At 44.2% G+C, this 20,302-nt stretch overlaps 1 protein-coding gene across 1 annotated transcript in view; it reads left to right on the forward strand.

The window, feature by feature from the left end:
* Nucleotides 1-20,302, forward strand: part of LOC117514868 (POC1 centriolar protein homolog B-like) — a 137,553-nt gene that overhangs the window by 48,163 nt on the left and 69,088 nt on the right. The window contains exons 4-9 of the mRNA XM_034175445.1: nt 692-871; nt 3,311-3,418; nt 3,740-3,855; nt 4,039-4,172; nt 11,920-11,988; nt 17,495-17,647. Coding sequence (XP_034031336.1) covers nt 692-871; nt 3,311-3,418; nt 3,740-3,855; nt 4,039-4,172; nt 11,920-11,988; nt 17,495-17,647 — 760 coding nt within the window. The remainder of the gene's footprint in view (nt 1-691; nt 872-3,310; nt 3,419-3,739; nt 3,856-4,038; nt 4,173-11,919; nt 11,989-17,494; nt 17,648-20,302) is intronic.

Raw genomic sequence — 20,302 nt, forward strand, 5'->3', positions numbered from 1 at the left:
AAAAACAACCCTTTTTCATGTTGCCATTATGGTGTGTTGTGAGTAGAACTTTGAGGGGAAAAAATTTTGGAATAAGGCTGTAACATAACAAAATGTGGAAAAAGTGAAGCACTGTCAACACTTTCCAGATGAACTGTAAAGTAGTGGCATGGCGAAGGCTAAAACACTCAGAACACTTACTGTCACCAGTGAACAGGAGAAAATGTCATTAGAAAGGTCTCGTATCACGGAGTAGATCCTTGCTGAGGTCATAATGCATGTTTACCTCACTAAAAATAAAGAAACGCTTTAAAACAACTAATTATACAGTTAGCTGTTTTCCTTAGGTTCATAGCCCACTAAGCCCATCTTTGGTAAATGATTTGTAGTGACTCGGCAGGCAGCAGCACCACTGAATGGATTGGAGAGTATGCTATAATTTATCAAGAGCCAGTTTTACATGTGCCACAATTTGAAAACCATTGCTTTGGAAACCTGGAGCTGAAGTTTATTGATGTCATAATTTTTGACTGAGTTCAGTCATGAAAGTCGGGCTGGATTTTCTCTAACTAAAACTAAAAACTAAACTAAACTGGACACATTTTACGCATGCTTTAGCCATGTTAAGTGATGCTTCCTCTACTAGTTTGTTTATAAAGTACATGCATGCAGGAAAAGTCACGAAATATTTATTTTTTCTTTTGTGCCACAGGAAAGGGGAGTCCACAGTGTTCAAAGCACACATTGCTGCTGTACGCAGTGTTGCTTTCTCTAGTGACGGCTTGAGACTGGTGACATCGTCAGATGACAAGTCTGTCAAAGTGTGGAATGTTCAACGGAAGTGCTTTATCTATTCCCTTAACCAGCATACTAACTGGGTGCGCTGTGCCAGGTACACCCACATGTGAATATATACATACAGTGCCTTGAAAACTATTCACCTCCTTGGGCTTTTACATTTTTTAATTTGTTTATACCATGTTGAACATAAAACGTAATTCATGCTTCACTACATTAAAATTTCTAAAATCATCCTTGAACTCAAACTGAAAGCAAATCTCTACAACTTGATAGAAATATCAAAGCCAAGATGATGGGTAGTATAAGTAATGGCCCGCTTTATAACAAAAATAAATTGTCACTTTTACATTGAGTTTACTTTACTAAATAAGTGAGGGGATGGTTACATTTCCAAGTCACTGAATATGTCTTGGACTTTATTTAGATTCTGAGGTTCTGTCCATTAGAACCTCAGGGTCACAATTGAGGAATTGATGAAGTAGTTTGAGGCATCAGCTAGAAATGTGACATCATCCACTTTGTAAGAGTGCCCTATGTCATCATGACCATTGTCAAAGCCTGTTGTCCATGGTGGACTCCATTACTCTAAAATAAACATAAAAAGTTTGAACAACAATTTATCCTTAATCACCAGGACAAAGGCCATGCTCTTTTTTCTATCTTGGATTAATGGCTTTCTTCTGAGAGTTGTAATGAATTATACAAAGTTATACCAGTACAGTCTGGGAAATGGCGACACATCAGGAAAACCATTGAGGAATGTAATAATCAGCACACCTTATATCGGCTCCACAGCCACGCACTGTGGAAACGAAGAGGTACAATGAGATACTGATGGAAAATGCGGGTAACAAACCACAGCAGAAAACAAGGTGGTCAGTATAGTGGACGGGGAGACCAAAAAGAAATATGTAAAGAATGACCAATGAACGTAGCCCTAAAGCAGAGGTCTTAAACTTGTTCCAGAAAGGGCTGAGAGGGTGCAGGTTTCTTTGCAACCACCCACTCCACCTGGTGATTTCACTGATTAACTGATTCCATCTGCTCAAAGTGATGTTAATCAGTGAGAACACCTGGTGGAGTGGGTGGTTGCAAAGAAAATCTGCACCCTCTCGGCCCTTTCTGGAATTGGTTTGAGACCTCTGCTCTAAAGGAAAGTGTGTGCAGGACAAGAATGTGAAGACAAGGTGGAAAAACTGACAAGTGGTGAGGGAGCGCAAAGTGAAGGTAAGAGAAACCGGCTCACTGTTCTCAGGGTGGCAAGAGAAGGTGCAAGCAAGGGAAACAACATGACACACCTGGGACAATTTAACCAAAAACAAACAGTGATAACAATGAGGAACAACCTTAGAGAAGTGACTGAAAGAGACACCACTGAGCTGTTCTGCATGTAAAAGCACCTGATGTGCAGAAACATGTGAGATTTCAGACCATAAAATATCATGTTGACGGTGGCAAAATATTTGACATTTCATGTATTAATCCGCGCCCTGACTGCGTTGCTACACAGATGTTAATAATGGTGCTGTCAGCTGAGAGCGAGAGAAACTAGTGCAGCAACGACGATGCTGAAATGGGTGAATTTAATCTGTCGTACGAAAGTATTGATGTGGATTCTGATACAGAATTACTCAATGCAGTTGACGAGATTGAGAAATTAAATAACAGGCTTTTAATTCGAGGCCTTGAAGACACACGTAATAGTCAAAATCAGAACAACAGGATTTTGAATAAGTGCGTGTGCCCAGAGCATATCTGAAGGTGCTCTTCTGTACATTGAGAGAAAGGCGGGGTTGCTGCAAACAGTCACATACACATTTACCAGTAAATGAAACTTTGAGTTTCCCATGAAAACTTGCTGAAAATGAACATTATCACAGTTTCTGCTGTGCAGGGAAGGAAGGTCAGGCAGAAACAGTGTGGTTATTAATGCAGCTGCTTAGCTAATTAGGTTACATGGGGCCTTCAGTACAGAGTTAAATGCAAAAGTTTTAGGCAGGCTACGTGTAAGACATTAAATTAATAATTTTGACCCTACAGGGTATTAATATTTTCTGTTGACATGCTTTTTCTAACCATTCTATTCCATAACATTTTAGTTTTAACCATACAATGTTATTACCAGTTTCATTCCTGTTACAGTACATATGTATAATCAGTCACATTGCAATGGAACACAGTTGCCCAGCTGTGTTGCGTATTCCATTGCACATTCCATGTACGTATCAGACACTGTATATATCAGATATTTTTGCCATTGTATTTCTTATTGTAGTTCTTACTTTTCACTTTTTATATTTTTTCGTCCTTTTCTTTGGTATTTATATATAACTCACCACCAGTGTAGACAGCAAAGTAAGAATTTCATTGTACAGAGAAACTTGTTTCTTCTTGCTGTATATAACAATAGAACTTTGAATCTTGAACAGTGTGAGCCATTTAAAATACATAAATATGCATAGTATTTTCCTCTGTAGTTTCCTGGCTTTGTGCAAAACTGTATTTATCATTTTGTTTTTCCCTGCCACAGGTTTTCTCCAGATGGACGGCTCATAGCGTCTTGTGGTGATGACTCTTCTGTCCGGCTGTGGGACACGTGCACCAAACAGTGCATTAACTGCTTCACAGATTCTAAGGTGTAAGTCCCAAGATGCAGTACTCAGTTTTCCGACAAAGCTTAAGAGGTGATGTTTTGGCATTTATGGTTTGATGGTTGTTCATAGCATTAGATACAGGATGTGTGCATTTATGCATATGCAGTCCTATTTAAGATTTGGACCCCCCCCCCCAAAAAATAAGATGTTTAATAATTTTTCCTCTGCCAGCAACAACGGAAAAAAAAAAAAAAAATCTAAACATTTTTGGTATGTTCAGTACTTTCAGTCACAGAATGTCAGGTGTAATTGTTGAAAGAACGGCTGCAGATGACTGACTACATTGTATGTTTTTCGTATTCCAGCTCTGTTACATTTGTTGATTTCAACAACAGCGGCACATGTATTGGGTTCTCTGGAGCTGACAGCACGCTGAAAATCTTGGACTTACGGACCAACAAGTTGTTTCAGCATTATAAAGGTATACGGACTACAGAGTAGTCATGGACTGCCAGAAATGTCACACCTGCTTGTTGGAAAAGCTTGATTATCCTTAATTCTATTGCGCCATAGTCCAAGAACATTTAGGTAATCATGAAACAAATTGTTCATTGTTGTTAATTTTTTTTGTTGCAGTGTGACTCATTTCTAATATTCACTTTAGTCCACAGTGCAGAAATCACTTCCTTTTCCTTTCACCCCTCCAACAACTACCTGATCAGTGGCTCCAGTGATAACACTGTCAAGATCCTGGACCTGCTGGAGGGCCACCTAATCTACACCCTGCATGGGCACAAGGTGATGCTGTAGCACACTTACTTGTTTCATCATTACAGTGAAACAGCACTTCAGATGCATCCAGGGTAGCAACTTTTTCTACTAGGAGAAACATGAAATAACATTATTTTTATGCAGTTGTGTTGTCTTTCTCGTAAGTTACATTCTGAATATAACATAGCCAGCATATAAGATTTATTCAGTTACGTTAATCACAATATGTAATATTTTGGGCAAACATGTTCTTAGATTCTAATGGGTGCTAGAAACTGTATTGGCATTTGGGACCATAAAGATGGAATAAGGACTACAAAGGACATTTCTGTGATATTTTTGTCCACCATCTTGTGTACGTTGGACCTTGGCATTTTTGGTTGAAGATGGATAATAGTAAATGGACTCCAGTCACCTTCTCTTTAAAAAACTTGGCATTAGGCAAGTGACTTTCCCAACAGTGTTGTGCATTTGAACTGAATTTTTATCACTATGATGGCTTCAGAAGCCTTTGTTATTACCCAGACAATAGCTGTGGTCTTGTTGTGAATCTGATTCTCAGTATGAAGGTTTAAGTCTTTGATTTAATTTATTTGGCAATACAATACATGTATGTAAAAACAATACAGTAATATAAAATTGCAGAGGACAGCTCAATGAAGCATAAAACCTATTTCCATTGTGGTCCTCAAAGTCATTACCCAGTAGACTGGATGACCAGCTGTCTCTCTCCCCAAATCTTTGTGTGGCAAACTGTAAACAGTTTGCTTTGTTTACATTGTGTAGCTTCATTCAATACTTTACACAAACTGTTTGCTACTGGCTGGTTCAGCCAATGACAATGTCCATTCTCGATTACTTAGTTATTCACTTATTTATTTATTTACTTCTTTCTTTCTTTCTTTATTTATTTATTTATTTATTTTTCCCATCTCTGTGTTTGGGACTAGCAAGGCATGGTATTATTTACCATGGTATTATATAGGTATTATTTAGTACATCAGTGTTTCACACTTTTGTAGATATTTTTGAGTCCCCGAATACACTTGTATACATGTTTTTTGCTTCCAGACTCCACTGGAATTTATTTTAAACATTGTGATTTATACAAAGCAAAATAAAGTGACAAATCACCTTTACAGTGGAAGTTTTAACAGCATCATGTATTTAAATAATAAAAAAAGTCTCACAAACTTGGCCATGTTTTGCTTCCTGTGCTCAACCATGATCATCATCAGTGTTGCCCAGAAGCTGTTCAAAAACTGAAAACACACGCAAAACTATATAACTATGGAAATATTAATTAATTTGTGTGTGTGTGTGTGTGTGTGTATATATGTATATATATATATATATATATATATATATATATATATATATATATATATACAGTGGTGGGCACAGGTAACCAAAAAATTAACTTCGATAACAGATAATAAGATAACTGAAAAGTTATCTTTGATAAAGATAAACCACCCAAAAACGTATCGGAAGTTACAGATAATCGATAAATTCCGGTGTTGTCTATGGGACATCTGCAGTTACTAAAGAGCTGAAATTGATTTTTAACACGATCGCTTTTGAAAGCATTAAAAGCAGTAAAAGACCTAAAGACTAACCAAGAATGTTTGACCATGCTGCCCCCTGCAGGAAACAGCACAGACAAATCCTGAGAGCACCCACGAAATCGAGAGTTACGAATGTAACTACAGTTCTATGAATTCCGGATGACCGCCAGAGGGCGGTGCTTTAGCACCTGGATAACTACATGTGCGCAGCACAGAGGTCGAGAATATATACCAACAAAGTCACACCATTGAATGTGACCTGGGTGACGTCACTGGTTGTCTTTATATACCAGATGCACCCAGCGCTTGCTTCTTTTCGGAATGAACTCGCAAGACTCTGAGTGACAAGCAGCTCTGGCGGTCATCCGGAATTCATAGAACCGTAGTTACATTCGTAACTCTCGTTCTATTTCATTCCTCCTGACCGCCAGAGGGCGGTGCTTTAGCACCTGGATGACTTAATACCAACAAGGTCATGAAGAGTCACACTCACCTCGCATCAGCAGTGGGGAGTGGAGGCAGACAACACCGCTGAAGTCACCGCAGGAGGAGCGGCCACATTCAGTCTGTAATAGCGGGCGAAGGTACAGGACGAAGCCCACGTAGCAGCAGCACAAATATCACTCAAAGGGACACCTCTCAGTGCAGCCCAGGAGGTGGGCACCCCTCTGGTGGAATGGCACGTAACCTTAGGAGGCTGAAGACCTCTGGACCTGTATACGTGTAAAATGGCATCCACGACCCAATGCGAGAGTCGCTGCTTTGAGACAGCACAGCCTCTTTTGTGATCCCCGTAACACACAAACAGGGCATCCGTTTTCCGGATCCCGGCAGTTGCACTAATGTACTGCTTCAACATTCGGACAGGACACAGGGAACCTGAAACAGATAATCCTGGATCAGAATGCGGGACATACACAGTCAAGGAAACTGGCTGGTTAACATGAAAAGTTGAAATTCTCTTGGGTAAAAAGGATGGATTAGGCCACAGCGTAACCCCAGATCCGTCAGAATTCCATCGCAAACAGTTTCCAGCGACTGATAGGGCATGGAGCTCTCCCACCCGCTTAGCCGAAGACAGTGCAAGTAGAAAGGCAGTCTTCACTGACACCCATTTAAGATCAGCACTTTCAACTGGTTCGAAAGGGGATAAGCTTAAACCTTCCAGGACTAGAGGAAGGTCCCATGAAGATACGCGTGCAAGCCTTGGAGGCCGCAAACGTAGAGCACCTTTCAAAAAACGACACACTAAGAGTTGTGAACCCACTGACCGGCCATCAACGTAGACGTGCCGGGCAGAAATTGCAGCAACATAAACCTTCAAGGTAGCGACAGAAAGTTCTTTCTCCAGCAGTTCTTGTAAATATTTGAAGAGAATAGGCACAGGGCAATGCTCCGGGTCTAACTTTTGATTCTCACACCACCACACAAACAGCTTCTATCTGTTGTCATACAAAGCCCTGGTAGAAGCAGCACGTGAATTAAGGATAGTCTGAACAACAACCTGGTCTCAAGAACTTAACAAGGAGTCTGGCCCCTCAACGGCCACACATACAGTTGAAGTCGTTCTGGGTGAGGGTGCCAAATCCTCCCCTGTAGCTGTGACAACAAATCCTTCCTCTCCGGGAGAGCCCAAGGTTCTCCCTCGAGGAGTTTGTAAATCATGGGAAACCAAATCCTCCCAGGCCAGAATGGAGCAACCAGCAGCACCCTGTAGCTGCTCTGATCTATCCTGTGCAGTGTCAACATCAGCAGCGGGAGAGGAGGGAAGGCATAAAGGAGGCAATCCGGCCACGGGTGAGCCAATGCATCCTGCCCCAGCGGGCTGTCTGGTTCCAAGAGGGAGTACCATCGTGGGCAATGTGTCGAGGTGCTTGAAGCGAAAAGGTCCACTTCCGCTGCACCATATTTCTGCCAGATCATTTGGACCACAATCGGGTTCAGTCTCCACTCTCCCGGTGGTGGTTTCTGTCTGGAGAGTAAATCCGCTGCGCTGTTCTGTACACCGGGCAGATGAACTGCTCTGACACTCTGAAGGCGAGGCAACGCCCATAAGAGAAGCTTCAGAGTTTCTGCCAATGAGTGATTGGACCTGGTGCCCCCCTGATGGTTTATGTGATAGACTGTTGACGTGTTGTCCGACCGGACAAGAACATGTCTTCCTCTCAGGGCTGGGAGGAAATGCTTGAGAGCCAGTCGCACAGCGCGAAGCTCCAGCACGTTTATGTGTTGGAGTCTCTCCTGGGGACTCCAGACACCCCTCACCATCCTGTGATTCCACACGGCCCCCCAACCTTTGAGTGATGCATCTGTAACAACCACCTCTCTGCGAGAAGGAACAGAGCCTAGAGGGACACCCTTGCAGATGAAGTCCACGTTCCCCCAGGGTTTGAGGTGCAGAAGGCACTGGTTGGAGAGTCGTACAAGCCTGTGCTGATGCAACTTTGAGTTAAGGCCTAGGTTGTTGATCCAAATCTGTAGGGGACGTAAGAACAGAAGTCCCAAAGGTACCACTAGCGACATTGCAGTCAATTTGCCCATCAACAGGAGCAGCAAACCAAAAGGCAGCGTCACAGCCCGTTGAATGTGTGAGACGAGACGAATTACATCGTCCACTCTCTGCGGGGATGGCGATGCAGTCATAGTCAGGGAGTTGATGGCAATGCCGATGAAGGTCGTTTGTTGACTGGGAACAAGAGAACACTTTGCAAAGTTCACTGTGAGTCCTAAATGAGAGACATGGTTCAGTAGAAGAGCTGTGTCGTTGTGCGCCTGCTCCTGAGTCGGAGCGCAGACAAGCCAATCGTCTAAGTAGGGTAGGATTCTTAATCCAAGAGCTTGCAGTGGAGCTAGTGCTGCAGCCATACATCTGGTAAATGTACGAGGGGCAAGAGAGAGGCCGAAAGGAAGCACCCTGAACTGGTATGCCTGACCTTCGAAAGCAAAGCGGAGAAACTGCCTGTGATGGGGCGCCACTGGCACATGGAAATAGGCGTCTTTTAAGTCGACACTTGTGAACCAGTCTCCTGGTGTGATAGTTTAAAGGACGTCTACTGTGCGGAGCATGTGAAACTGCAGCACTTTGATATAACGATTCAGACGTCGGAGATCGAGGATAGGACGAAAGCCGCCATCCTTCTTTGGAACAAGGAAGTAAATTGAATAGAACCCCCTGAGCTGGTCTGATCTGTGAACTGGCTCTATGGCCCCCTTCTCCAGGAGTTCCAAAATCTCCCGTTGTAGGGCAACAGACTGCACCGAGTTGGAAACAACAGTCATCCTCACCCCATTGAACTTTGGAGGATGACATCCAAACTGAATTCTGTAACCTTCGAACAAGGTTGAAATAACCCATGGGTCTTGAACTTGAGCCTCCCAGTGGCTGAGTTGATTTCGTGAAAAACGGCTGGGGGCCAAACATTGGCAGTCAGACCCGACCACTTCTGCCTCGCGTCCCTGAGGACCTCTAGGCGCGACTACTGGAAGCGCTGCGAAACCGTTCAGTTCTCGGAGGTCTGCCCGTAGGCTCACGAAAGGCAGGCTGCTGGGAGAGCTGGCCCTCAACTGCAAAAGCACGTGCAGCTCTGGAAGTCGGCGGAAGCCTAGATGTAGAGTGAAAAGCTGTAGCACGTCTGACTGGCTAAGGTCTGGAAGACCGGTGTAGGTCAACAAACTGTTGCCGAGATTTACTAGCCTCAACAGCACGCGCTAAAGTTTGTTGGGCCGCAGGTCCAAATACTTGGCCTGGAAGAACCGGCAGCGACCGGAGTGTGCCTCTGCAGGATTCGGAAAGGGGGGACTGCGCAAGCCACACCTGACGTCTAGTGATGGTAAGGGTTGACATCAGTCTGCCAAGCTCTCTGGACATATAAGCAGAGGTTTGGAGTGAGGCATCACTAAGACTTTGCGTAGCATCATCAACCTCTGCCTCCCTCAAAGACTTTGAGAGGGCGAGGGCTAAATGGGACAGTGAGTTGCCTAGGCGACCGATGCGAGCAGCTATGTCATAGCTTTTGGTGAGGAGGTCATCAGTGACCCTACACTGAGGGCGTGGGCAGCGGGCATCCGGCCGAGCAGCATCAGCTGGAGCCACAACCAGGTTCGCAATAATGCTGTCAGCGGCGGGCATACGGTTCAGACCATACTGCGCTGAATCACACATAGAGCTAAGGGCTCTGCAGTCCTGTGATAGATGGGTCAATGATTTGGGGTCCGCCCAACATCGGTGGAGCTCCTCGATATATGGTTGTGAAGCTGGAACGTTGAACTCAGGCTTCTGAGTGACTTTGAAAAAGGCACTTGAAGCGGTGGTTTCCGCAGGGGGATTGTCAACCCCAAGCCTGGATAAAGCCAACTGAACAGCTTGCTTGACAAAGGATAGTCCAGGTTCGGTTTGCGGCATGGACTCTGCCTCGGAGGTATGAGAGCCCACTAATGAATGGCTTGGAGAAAGACTCCTCTCATCCTCATCCTCCACACAGTTTATATCACTTGTCATGTACAAGGAATCAGTTGCAGCAATAGACACGACATCGTCCTCCTGCTGAGTAACTACACTGGTCTGATCAGCCTCATTAGGGACAGCAGGAACTGTCACTGCATCCTTAGGCTGTAGATTCAGAAGCAAGGACTTAATCTGAGCAAACTCAGAAGTCAACATTTTGACCTTTTCAGCCAAAGCATGGTCATGAGTAACCTTCTTAGCAGAAGGGGCTCCTGCATGTGGGCGTTTACGGCGCTTTGGGTCCTTCCTGGGGCAGGAGGCCAAAGTCGCACTAGATATTCCACTTTCCAATGCCGCAAGTCTAGCAGATCTCTCTGCCAGTGGCATGCTGGCACATGTTTTAAAACTTTTATGATGTTGTAAAATGTGCACTCAATATTAGTAAGTAAGTAAGTAAATTTATTTATATAGTGCCTTTCACAGACATAAGGCCATGTACACACGTTGTCGGGTATTTGTAAAACCGAATATCTTACCCTTTCAGTTTGGGGAAAAAACTTCATCCACATTACGTCGTTTAAAAAAAAATCCATCGTGTGGACCAATAAGGAGTCGGAATTACTTCTAACCGTAGTTTTAGAATACAAAGTTAACATATATGCACACAAAAAGCGCCTGGACAATGGACAATACCAACACTTTGAGAGCAGCCATGTACCCCCAGACGTTTAATACTGCCATGAACACTCCTGGCCAGTAGATGGCAGCAGCGGCCTTGAAAAAATGTCAATCAAAATTCCAGATAATCCGTGTCTGCTACATTTAAGATGGTGGAATTTAACAAACGCAAATACACTAACGTCTATAAACCCAGGGAATATATTCACAAGAGTTTTAGGCACTAGAGTTTAATGCTGTTATCTGTGGACCCTGAACAGAGTGTCTGAAATGCATTTGTCCTGTTGTGAACGTCTGAGATTACCTTATGCTACCCGTAATGCATTGCTGCCTGGCACAGCATGTGCTCACAAAACCTTAAAAATTAGCACATTACTTTAAAACAAAAACATATATCTGATATTTTCACTTTATAAACTTCAGACATGACAATAATTTTAAATAACTTGTCTAAAATGAGTGGTTAAAATTTGAACCATAAGTTAAACATGTATGCCTCTGGATGACTTGGTGACATTGCGATTATATTAGTATGGTGTTAAAGGAAATGACTTTTTTTTGGTCACCAGTTCTCCTTTACTTACAGAAGATAGAGTGGTTTCTGTTTGCAGAGGGTAGAACAACATGCCTATTAAGAAACTTTTAACAGTTTTGAAAATGTTTTTCACTGTTCAGCTTAGTTTAGTACGTTATCAGTCTAAACGTTATCGGACGGTAATTCATCGGAAGATAATTAGTGGCAACACTTTGGTATGTGCTTCGCCCATCTGGCTGTGTTACCACATATTAAACAGGAAATACACTCTGTATGGTGAATTATGTCCAGTTGAATGTCCGCCACAACTTATTAAAAAAAAAAAATCAATCAATGCAAACATTAAGAAGCAGCTGTTAAAGTGACATATATACAATGGATTGACTTTAATTTGCTTGTATTCTATTATTATAGTGGAAAATATAAGTATTCAATTGGGAGTGGGAATGTAGTCCTGTTTGTGAATGCCTTCTCAAGTTGAGATAGACAACTGTGTTGAGACAGACAAATGGGTTGACACATTTATTTTGTATTTATTTATTTTTTTAGAGTGCTGTACTTGCAGTAACCTTTTCTAGAGATGGACATCTCTTTGCTTCAGGGGGAGTTGATGCTCAGGTTGGTAGATGACTTGTTCCTCATTGTAGCTCTAGTATTTGAATAAATTATATATTATTGAAATAAAAAAGGAACCTGAAAAGCCGTTTCACAACATTTTCTCCAAGCAAGTTTTAAAGTGGAAATGATAAAAGTTCACCTGGCAGGCAGTTTAAACTACCGTAGGAATTTGTGACCTCCGTATGTTTGAGCTTAATTAAATACACTATACATGCCTCTATGAAAGCTAATAGTTGCAAGAGTGTCTAGTTGCAGTAAGGCAGAGTATGCACAGTTCACGCACCTTCTGAAAAATCTTTTTGAAATCTATCCCAGAAATTTAACTGGGGAATTGCAAAGTATTGCCTTTGCCACAGTGGAATTACAGTGAAGTTACCTGTTAATTGGTGCTCACTGTGCTTATATACATATTAAATGCCACTGAAATTTCACTCAACGGAAATACTGAAGCACAGACATCTTAGGTCATGTGTTTATACAATTAAGCACTCAGCAAGCCATATTATCTCAGATAAAATGCTCAAAAAGGGACATGGTTAAGTCCACAGCAGCTAGCGGTCTCTGCTCACGGGTGTCTGGTTTGTGCTTGTCGGCACACACTAGCTGTCACTCATAACCACCATGGTATATGGCTGCACAATATATAATTTGAGCATCACCTTCGTGATATGCATGTGTGCAATTGTTACATCGCAGAACTCGCGATATTGCATAATTAAATTAAGCAGACACGTTTACTTTGCTAAGTTTAAGGGTCAAAATCCACTTTCATTTTTCATGACTAATCAGCAAAATTTGTAAAAGACTTAATTTACTCAGTTTTCCTCTTTGAAATGTTCTAGCCTTCTGCTGCTACATTGATTAGCTCCTTACACCTGTTATGCGTTTGCTCCCATCTTCTTCTCAGTTTTTTGTGGAAACATTACAGCAGCACATACAGGGCTGACATATATATATATGTTTATATATATATATATATGTGTATATATATACTCAACAAAAATATAAACGCAACACTTTTGGTTTTGCTCCCATTTTGTATGAGATGAACTCAAAGATCTAAAACTTTTTCCACATACACAATATCACCATTTCCCTCAAATATTGTTCACAAACCAGTCTAAATCTGTGATAGTGAGCACTTCTCCTTTGCTGAGATAATCCATCCCACCTCACAGGTGTGCCATATCAAGATGCTGATTAGACACCATGATTAGTGCACAGGTGTGCCTTAGACTGCCCACAATAAAAGGCCACTCTGAAAGGTGCAGTTTTATCACACAGCACAATGCCACAGATGTCGCAAGATTTGAGGGAGCGTGCAATTGGCATGCTGACAGCAGGAATGTCAACCAGAGCTGTTGCTCGTGTATTGAATGTTCATTTCTCTACCATAAGCCGTCTCCAAAGGCGTTTCAGAGAATTTGGCAGTACATCCAACCAGCCTCACAACCGCAGACCACGTGTAACCACACCAGCCCAGGACCTCCACATCCAGCATGTTCACCTCCAAGATCGTCTGAGACCAGCCACTCAGACAGCTGCTGAAACAGTCGGTTTGCATAACCAAAGAATTTCTGCACAAACTGTCAGAAACCGTCTCAGGGAAGCTCATCTGCATGCTCGTCGTCCTCATCGGGGTCTCGACCTGACTCCAGTTCATCGTCGTAACCGACTTGAGTGGGCAAATGCTCACATTTGCTGGCGTTTGGCATGTTGGAGAGGTGTTCTCTTCACGGATGAATCCCGGTTCACACTGTTCAGGGCAGATGGCAGACAGCGTCGTGTGGCGTCGTGTGGGTGAGAGGTTTTCTGATGTCAATGTTGTGGATAGAGTGGCCCATGGTGGCGGTGGGGTTATGGTATGGGCAGGTGTCTGTTATGGATGAAGAACACAGGTGCATTTTATTGATGGCATTTTGAATGCACAGAGATACCGTGACGAGATCCTGAGGCCCATTGTTGTGCCAACATCCAAGAACATCACCTCATGTTGCAGCAGGATAATGCACAGCCCCATGTTGCAAGGATCTGTACACAATTCTTGGAAGCTGAAAATGTCCCAGTTCTTGCATGGCCAGCATACTCACCGGACACCACCCATTGAGCATGTTTGGGATGCTCTGGACTGGCGTATATGACAGCGTGTACCAGTTCCTGCCAATATCCAGCAACTTTGCACAGCCATTGAAGAGGAGTGGACCAACATTCCACAGGCCACAATTGACAACCTGATCAACTCTATGCGAAGGAGATGTGTTGCACTGCATGAGGCAAATCGTGGTCACACCAGATACTGACTGGTATCCCCCCCCAATAAAACAAAACTGCACCTTTCAGAGTGGCCTCTTATTGTGGACAGTCTAAGGCACACCTGTGCACTAATCATGGTGTCTAATCAGCATCTTGATATGGCACACCTGTGAGGTGGGATGGATTTTCTCAGCAAAGGAGAAGTGCTCACTATCACAGATTTAGACTGGTTTGTGAACAATATTTGAGGGAAATGGTGATATTGTGAATGTGGAAAAAATTTTAGATCTTTGAGTTCATCTCATACAAAATGGGAGCAAAACCAAAAGTGTTGCGTTTATATTTTTGTTGAGTGTATGTATGTATGTATGTATGTATGTATGTATGTATGTATGTGTATATATATATATATATATATAAAATGCACGACGCGGAGTCTAAAATACCACCATTCAAACCGTATAATGCACGGCTTTGAGTTATTTAACCCGCTTATACCATGGTCCCACACAGTGAGCTAACACACAAATATGTATTTAAGTTAACAGAACTTGATAAAAATGCGTAAGTATTTGGGACTATTTTATGCCAGTCTCAAGATATTTTGTCTCCGATGTGTTTACAGAGTCTGCGGGCTCGCGCTGCAGCGGGCCACTCACACCGCCCCCCCTGTCTGCTGTGTCGAGCCGCGGCCAACTCTGGCAACAGGTCCAGAAACTACACTCGCTGTTTTGATGCAGAGCGCTCCGGCAGCCCGCAAGGATAGAACCATTCTCTTCTTCTTTCCCGTCTTCAATCTTGTCCAGTTCGTCCGATGTTAAATCATTACGCCGTTGCTTTTGCTGTTCTTCTCGTTTGCTCTCCTCCTCTTTACATTCCTCAAACATTTTATTTTGGCCAAAAATATTAAAATTCACTTAAAATCCATGTTTTATCACATTTCTGTCATTCACTTGTCAAAACACAGCTGATTTGCGCGTTGCTATGGTGACGACCAGAATGGAGTGATTATAACACTGACTTCACTCGCCGAACTACGTGTGCGTACGAGGTCTGTGAGAAAAGTATCGGACCTTTTTATTTTTTTCAAAAACCATATGGATTTGAATCACGTGTGATTGCATCAGCCAAGCTTGAACCTTTGTGCGCATGCGTGAGTTTTTTCACGCCTGTCGGTTGCGTCATTCGCCTGTGAGCAGGCTTTGTGTGAGCAGTGGTCCACCCCTCTCGTCGGATTTTTATTGCGAATAAATGTCTGAGCGATTTGGAGCTTTGCTCCATCAATTTTTTTCCAGAAACTGTGAGAGACCTCCAGCTGGACACCATTCGGAAAATTAATATGGCTTTCAGGGATGATTTTATGGGATTATACAGATTAAGGAGTGTTACTGCCGCTTTAAGGACGGCCCACAACTGCTGAGAGCGCGGCGCGCTCCCAGCGCCGATCGACATGCGCAGACCCTGCTGAAACAACCAGATCATTTCCAACGTGAAGGCTTTGTTGATCCGGGACCACAGGACGGCTTTCAGGTGGATTTCAGATGGATTCCGGTTGCTTTTCAGTCGTGTGATTATCCGATTGTGATTGTGCATGAGCTGGACATGCCCCAACATGTCCTGGAAGGCTTCATCACGGCGTTGCTTTGCGCCATGCGGCTCCACTGCGATGCACGGAACTCCTCCGCACATTTGTCTTAATGGGCTGAAAAGTGCTGATGTCCACGTCTTTTCACAATTCCTGTGCTAGTCAGACGACATACCGGATCAAGACAGCGTCCAGTTTAGAAATGAACGGCACATTCCACTGTTACAGGAGTTTTTGTCATGGAAAGAGGAGCGGCTCCACCGCGACGTGCGGTGGAGCTGCATGGCGCAAAGCAACACCATGATGAAGCCTTCCAGGACATGTTGGGGCATGTCCAGCTCATGCACCAATCACAATCGGATAATCACACGACTGAAAGCAACCGGAATCCATCTGAAATCCACCTGAAAGCCGTCCTGTGAGACCAACACCGAGGTGGTTTTGTCCCGCGTAATGAACGGCTCAGTGGCGCGTCCCTCCGCTTTTCTTTCCATGAAAAAAACTCCTGTAACAGTGGAATGTGCCGAAAAAGTGCTGATGTCCACGTTTCCTGCCTTTTTGTGAAATTCAGACGAGGTCCCGGATCAACAAAGCCTTCACGTTGGAAATGATCTGGTTGTTTCAGTGGGGTCTGAGCATGTCGATTGGCCGTCCTTAAAGTGGCAGTAACACTCCTTAATCTGTATAATCCCCATAAAATCGTCCCTGAAAGCCATATTAATTTTTCGAACGGTGTCCACCTGGAGGTCTCTCACAGTTTCTGGAAAAAAATTGATGCAGCAAAGCTCCAAATCGTTCAGACATTTATTAGCAATAAAAATACGATGAGAGGGGTGGACCACTGCTCACACAAAGCCTGCTCACAGGCGAATGACGCAACCGACAGGCATGAAAAAACTCACGCATGCGCACGAAGGTTCAAGCTTGGCTGATGCAATGACACGTGATTCAAATCCATATGGTTTTTGAAAAAAATAAAAAGGTCCGATACTTTTCTCACAGACCTCGTATATACGAAAATAATGCACGCCAGTCAGACAAGGAATTCTCACTGACCATGGTATAAATATATATATATCTATTGGCAAAATAATTGCAATGTCAATTTTTTTTCCAGTATTGTGCAGCCATAACATGCGCCTAATTATTCATAACTTTGTCTTAAAATAATTTATACTGATGAATTATTTAAAAACGTCATGAATGGGGAAACTAGTTATAGAGATTAGAACCAATTTTTGTACCAGGCTGTAAATGTTTATTTGTGTGTCATGTTAGGCAATTTAACATGGGGGCCTATGGAGAGTGCCTTGCTTTTGGAGCAAGCTTCAAGCTGCCTCTCAAGGAACTGCAAGATTTGGCACTAGCATGTTGGCTTTGCTTCTCGGCATTGGAGGTCGGGCTTGGTCAAAATCCTTTCTTTTTGAGTCATGTTCCCAGACAAACATGAAACAGGGAACTTCAGCCTGTTTTGTGAAATATCAGCATATTTGGAGCTCATTTGACAAATCAAATCACTTGACTAAACTGCATTTTCACAGTTGATACTGTTTCTAGCACTTTCAAATAATAAACACCAGTGTGGCACAGTTTGTAGGGAACTTAGAATGATTTCAGACAAAACGCTGACATTTTCTCAGAAGTTGTTCCCATGTCCCGGCCCCCTAGGTGCTGATGTGGAAGACAAACTTTGACAAAAAATCCTATCAGGATGTCTTGCAACAACATCGTCAGAGGTCCACCCCTGATCCGCCACCTCACCTGGCTGACATCCACCCTCGAGTACCCCACCTCCACCTTCCACAGCCCAGAGCCATTCAGGTGTGTCAGTTGAACTTTTGTTTACGAGCAAACAAAGGCTCAGTTTGGAGACAAGACTTAAAAAAACAAAAACAAATGCAACACATAGTTCTGTGTTTTGACTGTCCAATGGACTCTCTTGTAAAAATGACACTGTCGAATATTCACAGTCTGGAATGTGCTACAGTGTAGCACATAAAACTACATATCGTGATGCCAGCATGAGTGGTAGTTTTAAAAATGGCAACAGAGTGTTATGTTTCGGACGCGGTCGGAGCACCGACCCAGCGTTTGAAAGGACCCAGCATAAAATAAGCAGAGGATAACAGAAGGAACAGCAAGGATAACAGAATTTAATAAACATAACAGTGAGTGACGTGCTAAACAACTAAAACATCCGCGGTCTGGTGAGGTGGAAACATGGCGCGCGCTCAACAGCGCAAACGGTCCGGAGCCACAGCAGTTCGGACCCAGGGACCCCGCCGACACCCCCCAGGTGGCCGCGACAAACCAAGTCTGTGAAGAAAGAAAACATGGAGGTGAGTCCAACTCCACACAGAGAGACACAACTCAAAGGTGCACGCAATCAGCAAACACTTCCTGGCTTAAATCTATACATCAGCTTCTCACCCTGCAGGCACGGAACAACTCAGTTCAAATCTCCACTGCAGCAGAAGCTGATTAGACAATTAGCATAACGTGACAGCTCAATAACACAAGGTGTGAGGGACACCAAATCCACTGTCATTACTTCATAAAAGTCACCAAAACCAAATTACCTCAGAAGTGTGCTGAAGAGCGTGAGACCTCACCCAATCCTCCTTCACAGACTGTGGCGTCAAACCTGGAGCGGTCTCTGCGTCCGTAATGGTGAGATTGTTCTCCTGACGTCGATCTCACACGTCTGCTCACAAGGTCGAGTCTCTGGCCATCACACACTGTGCATTCAAGGTTTAAATGCAGCAATCTCTGATCAAGACAAAATACACCACAGCTGTGAGTCCTGATGACCTGCACGTGAAAACAAGCCTCAGGTGTTCAGGGTGAGGTCCTAATGCTCAGCCACTCAGTCCTGAATGCATACCACCTGGTGGGAGAAACAGAAAACAAAAACCAAGCCAGCCAAACACCCCAGCCCACAACAGTACCCCACCCTCACGGGAAGCCTCCCGGCGACCACACGGACCTGGGCCAGAAAAAAACAAAGCCCCCCTCCAGGGACCATGGCTGGAATGTTGGCTGGGAACAAAAAAACACCTCCCGCAGCTTCAGTTTCAGCTCCTTGTGCTGACGATCCAGCTGGGAAAGGCCCGTCTCCAGGAGCTGTGCGTTACTGTGCTCTGACGACAGCTCCATCATCAGCTGCTCCACCTGCAATGTTAATTTCGTCATGCAGTCATTGATCATCTCAATGTTGAGCTTCTCTAGTTCTTCCTTCAGCTGGATAATGCACGCTTCCAGCCGCCTCTTCTGTCAACAGGGAACTTTGTGCCGAGAATATCACTCTCATCCTGGAGCTCATCCTTTCTCACCCTGAGCCTGTCTGCAGCAGACTGCTCCGCAGCTGACACTCCAGTGCAGAGATATCCTTTGTTGACTTTAATGGTCTTGCCCTCTGTTTCATTTAGCAAACCTGTTAGAGTCTCCACCTCTGACTGCATCTTTGCGTTCATTCCTGTCGACTCTTACTTTAGTTGTTCACTTTGCATAATTTTGGCCAGGAGTTCTTGAACCTGTGCACTCAGCCTTCTTCCGACTGTGTGTTAAAGTCTGCTTAGTCATAAGACAAAAAAAAAGAAAAAAAAAGACAAACACAAACAACCATACCAACCCCCCCTCCCCAGAGGACCGTCCCATCAAACCCCGGGAAGAGGAGAAAAGAAAAAACACAACCCAAACTTAAGCTTGCAGAAAAAAACCCCGCAGAGGACATCCCGCCAGCTCCAGGAGTAATAACCACAGCCGAGGTCCCTCTGGGATCCAAAGTCACCCACGGGGACTCCCAGCGCCTCCCAGAGGACCGTTCCATCAAACCCCAGGAAACGCCCCCCTCATGACTAACAGACCCAGCCCCGGCCGTCTACGGCTAGATGGACCCACAGTCCTTTCCCCCCCAGAGGACACCACAGTCACACCCTGAGGGCGGAAACTGGAGGGAAAAAAAAAAACATACAAACAAAACAACAACCCCAACCCCACCCCCTCAGCGCAGTGGAAACTGGAAGTACGTCCAGTGTCACCAACCACGACTATACCCCAAAAGTCAACCGGGAGGAGTGGAACAGCGGTAATGGCGTACGGCACAAGACGGCGCCACCCCTCCGACTTTTAAACCAGCCACCAGCTGCGGGTATATTCCACTGCCCCAAACCTCAGCTACGCCGATGGCATACGGCTCAAAGGCGCGCTGAAGCCGGAGGTGGAACAGGGAATCAACAAAAAAACATCCCGAACCCCCCCCCCTCCCAGATGCAGAGGTTACCTGGGAAATGCCCAGCACAACCAAACTGCACCACCCCAGCAACGCCGACAACCTACGGCTCACACGGCTGGGGCCAGAGGAGAAGACAGGGAAGTAAAAAAAATTTAAAAAAAATACCCCAACCCCCCCCCCTCCCGGGTGCAGAGGTTACCCGGGAAACGCCCAGCATAACCAAACTGCACCACTCCAGCAAC

The sequence above is a fragment of the Thalassophryne amazonica genome, chromosome 8 (assembly GCF_902500255.1).
Source record: "Thalassophryne amazonica chromosome 8, fThaAma1.1, whole genome shotgun sequence".
NCBI classification, from domain to species: Eukaryota; Metazoa; Chordata; class Actinopteri; order Batrachoidiformes; family Batrachoididae; genus Thalassophryne; species Thalassophryne amazonica.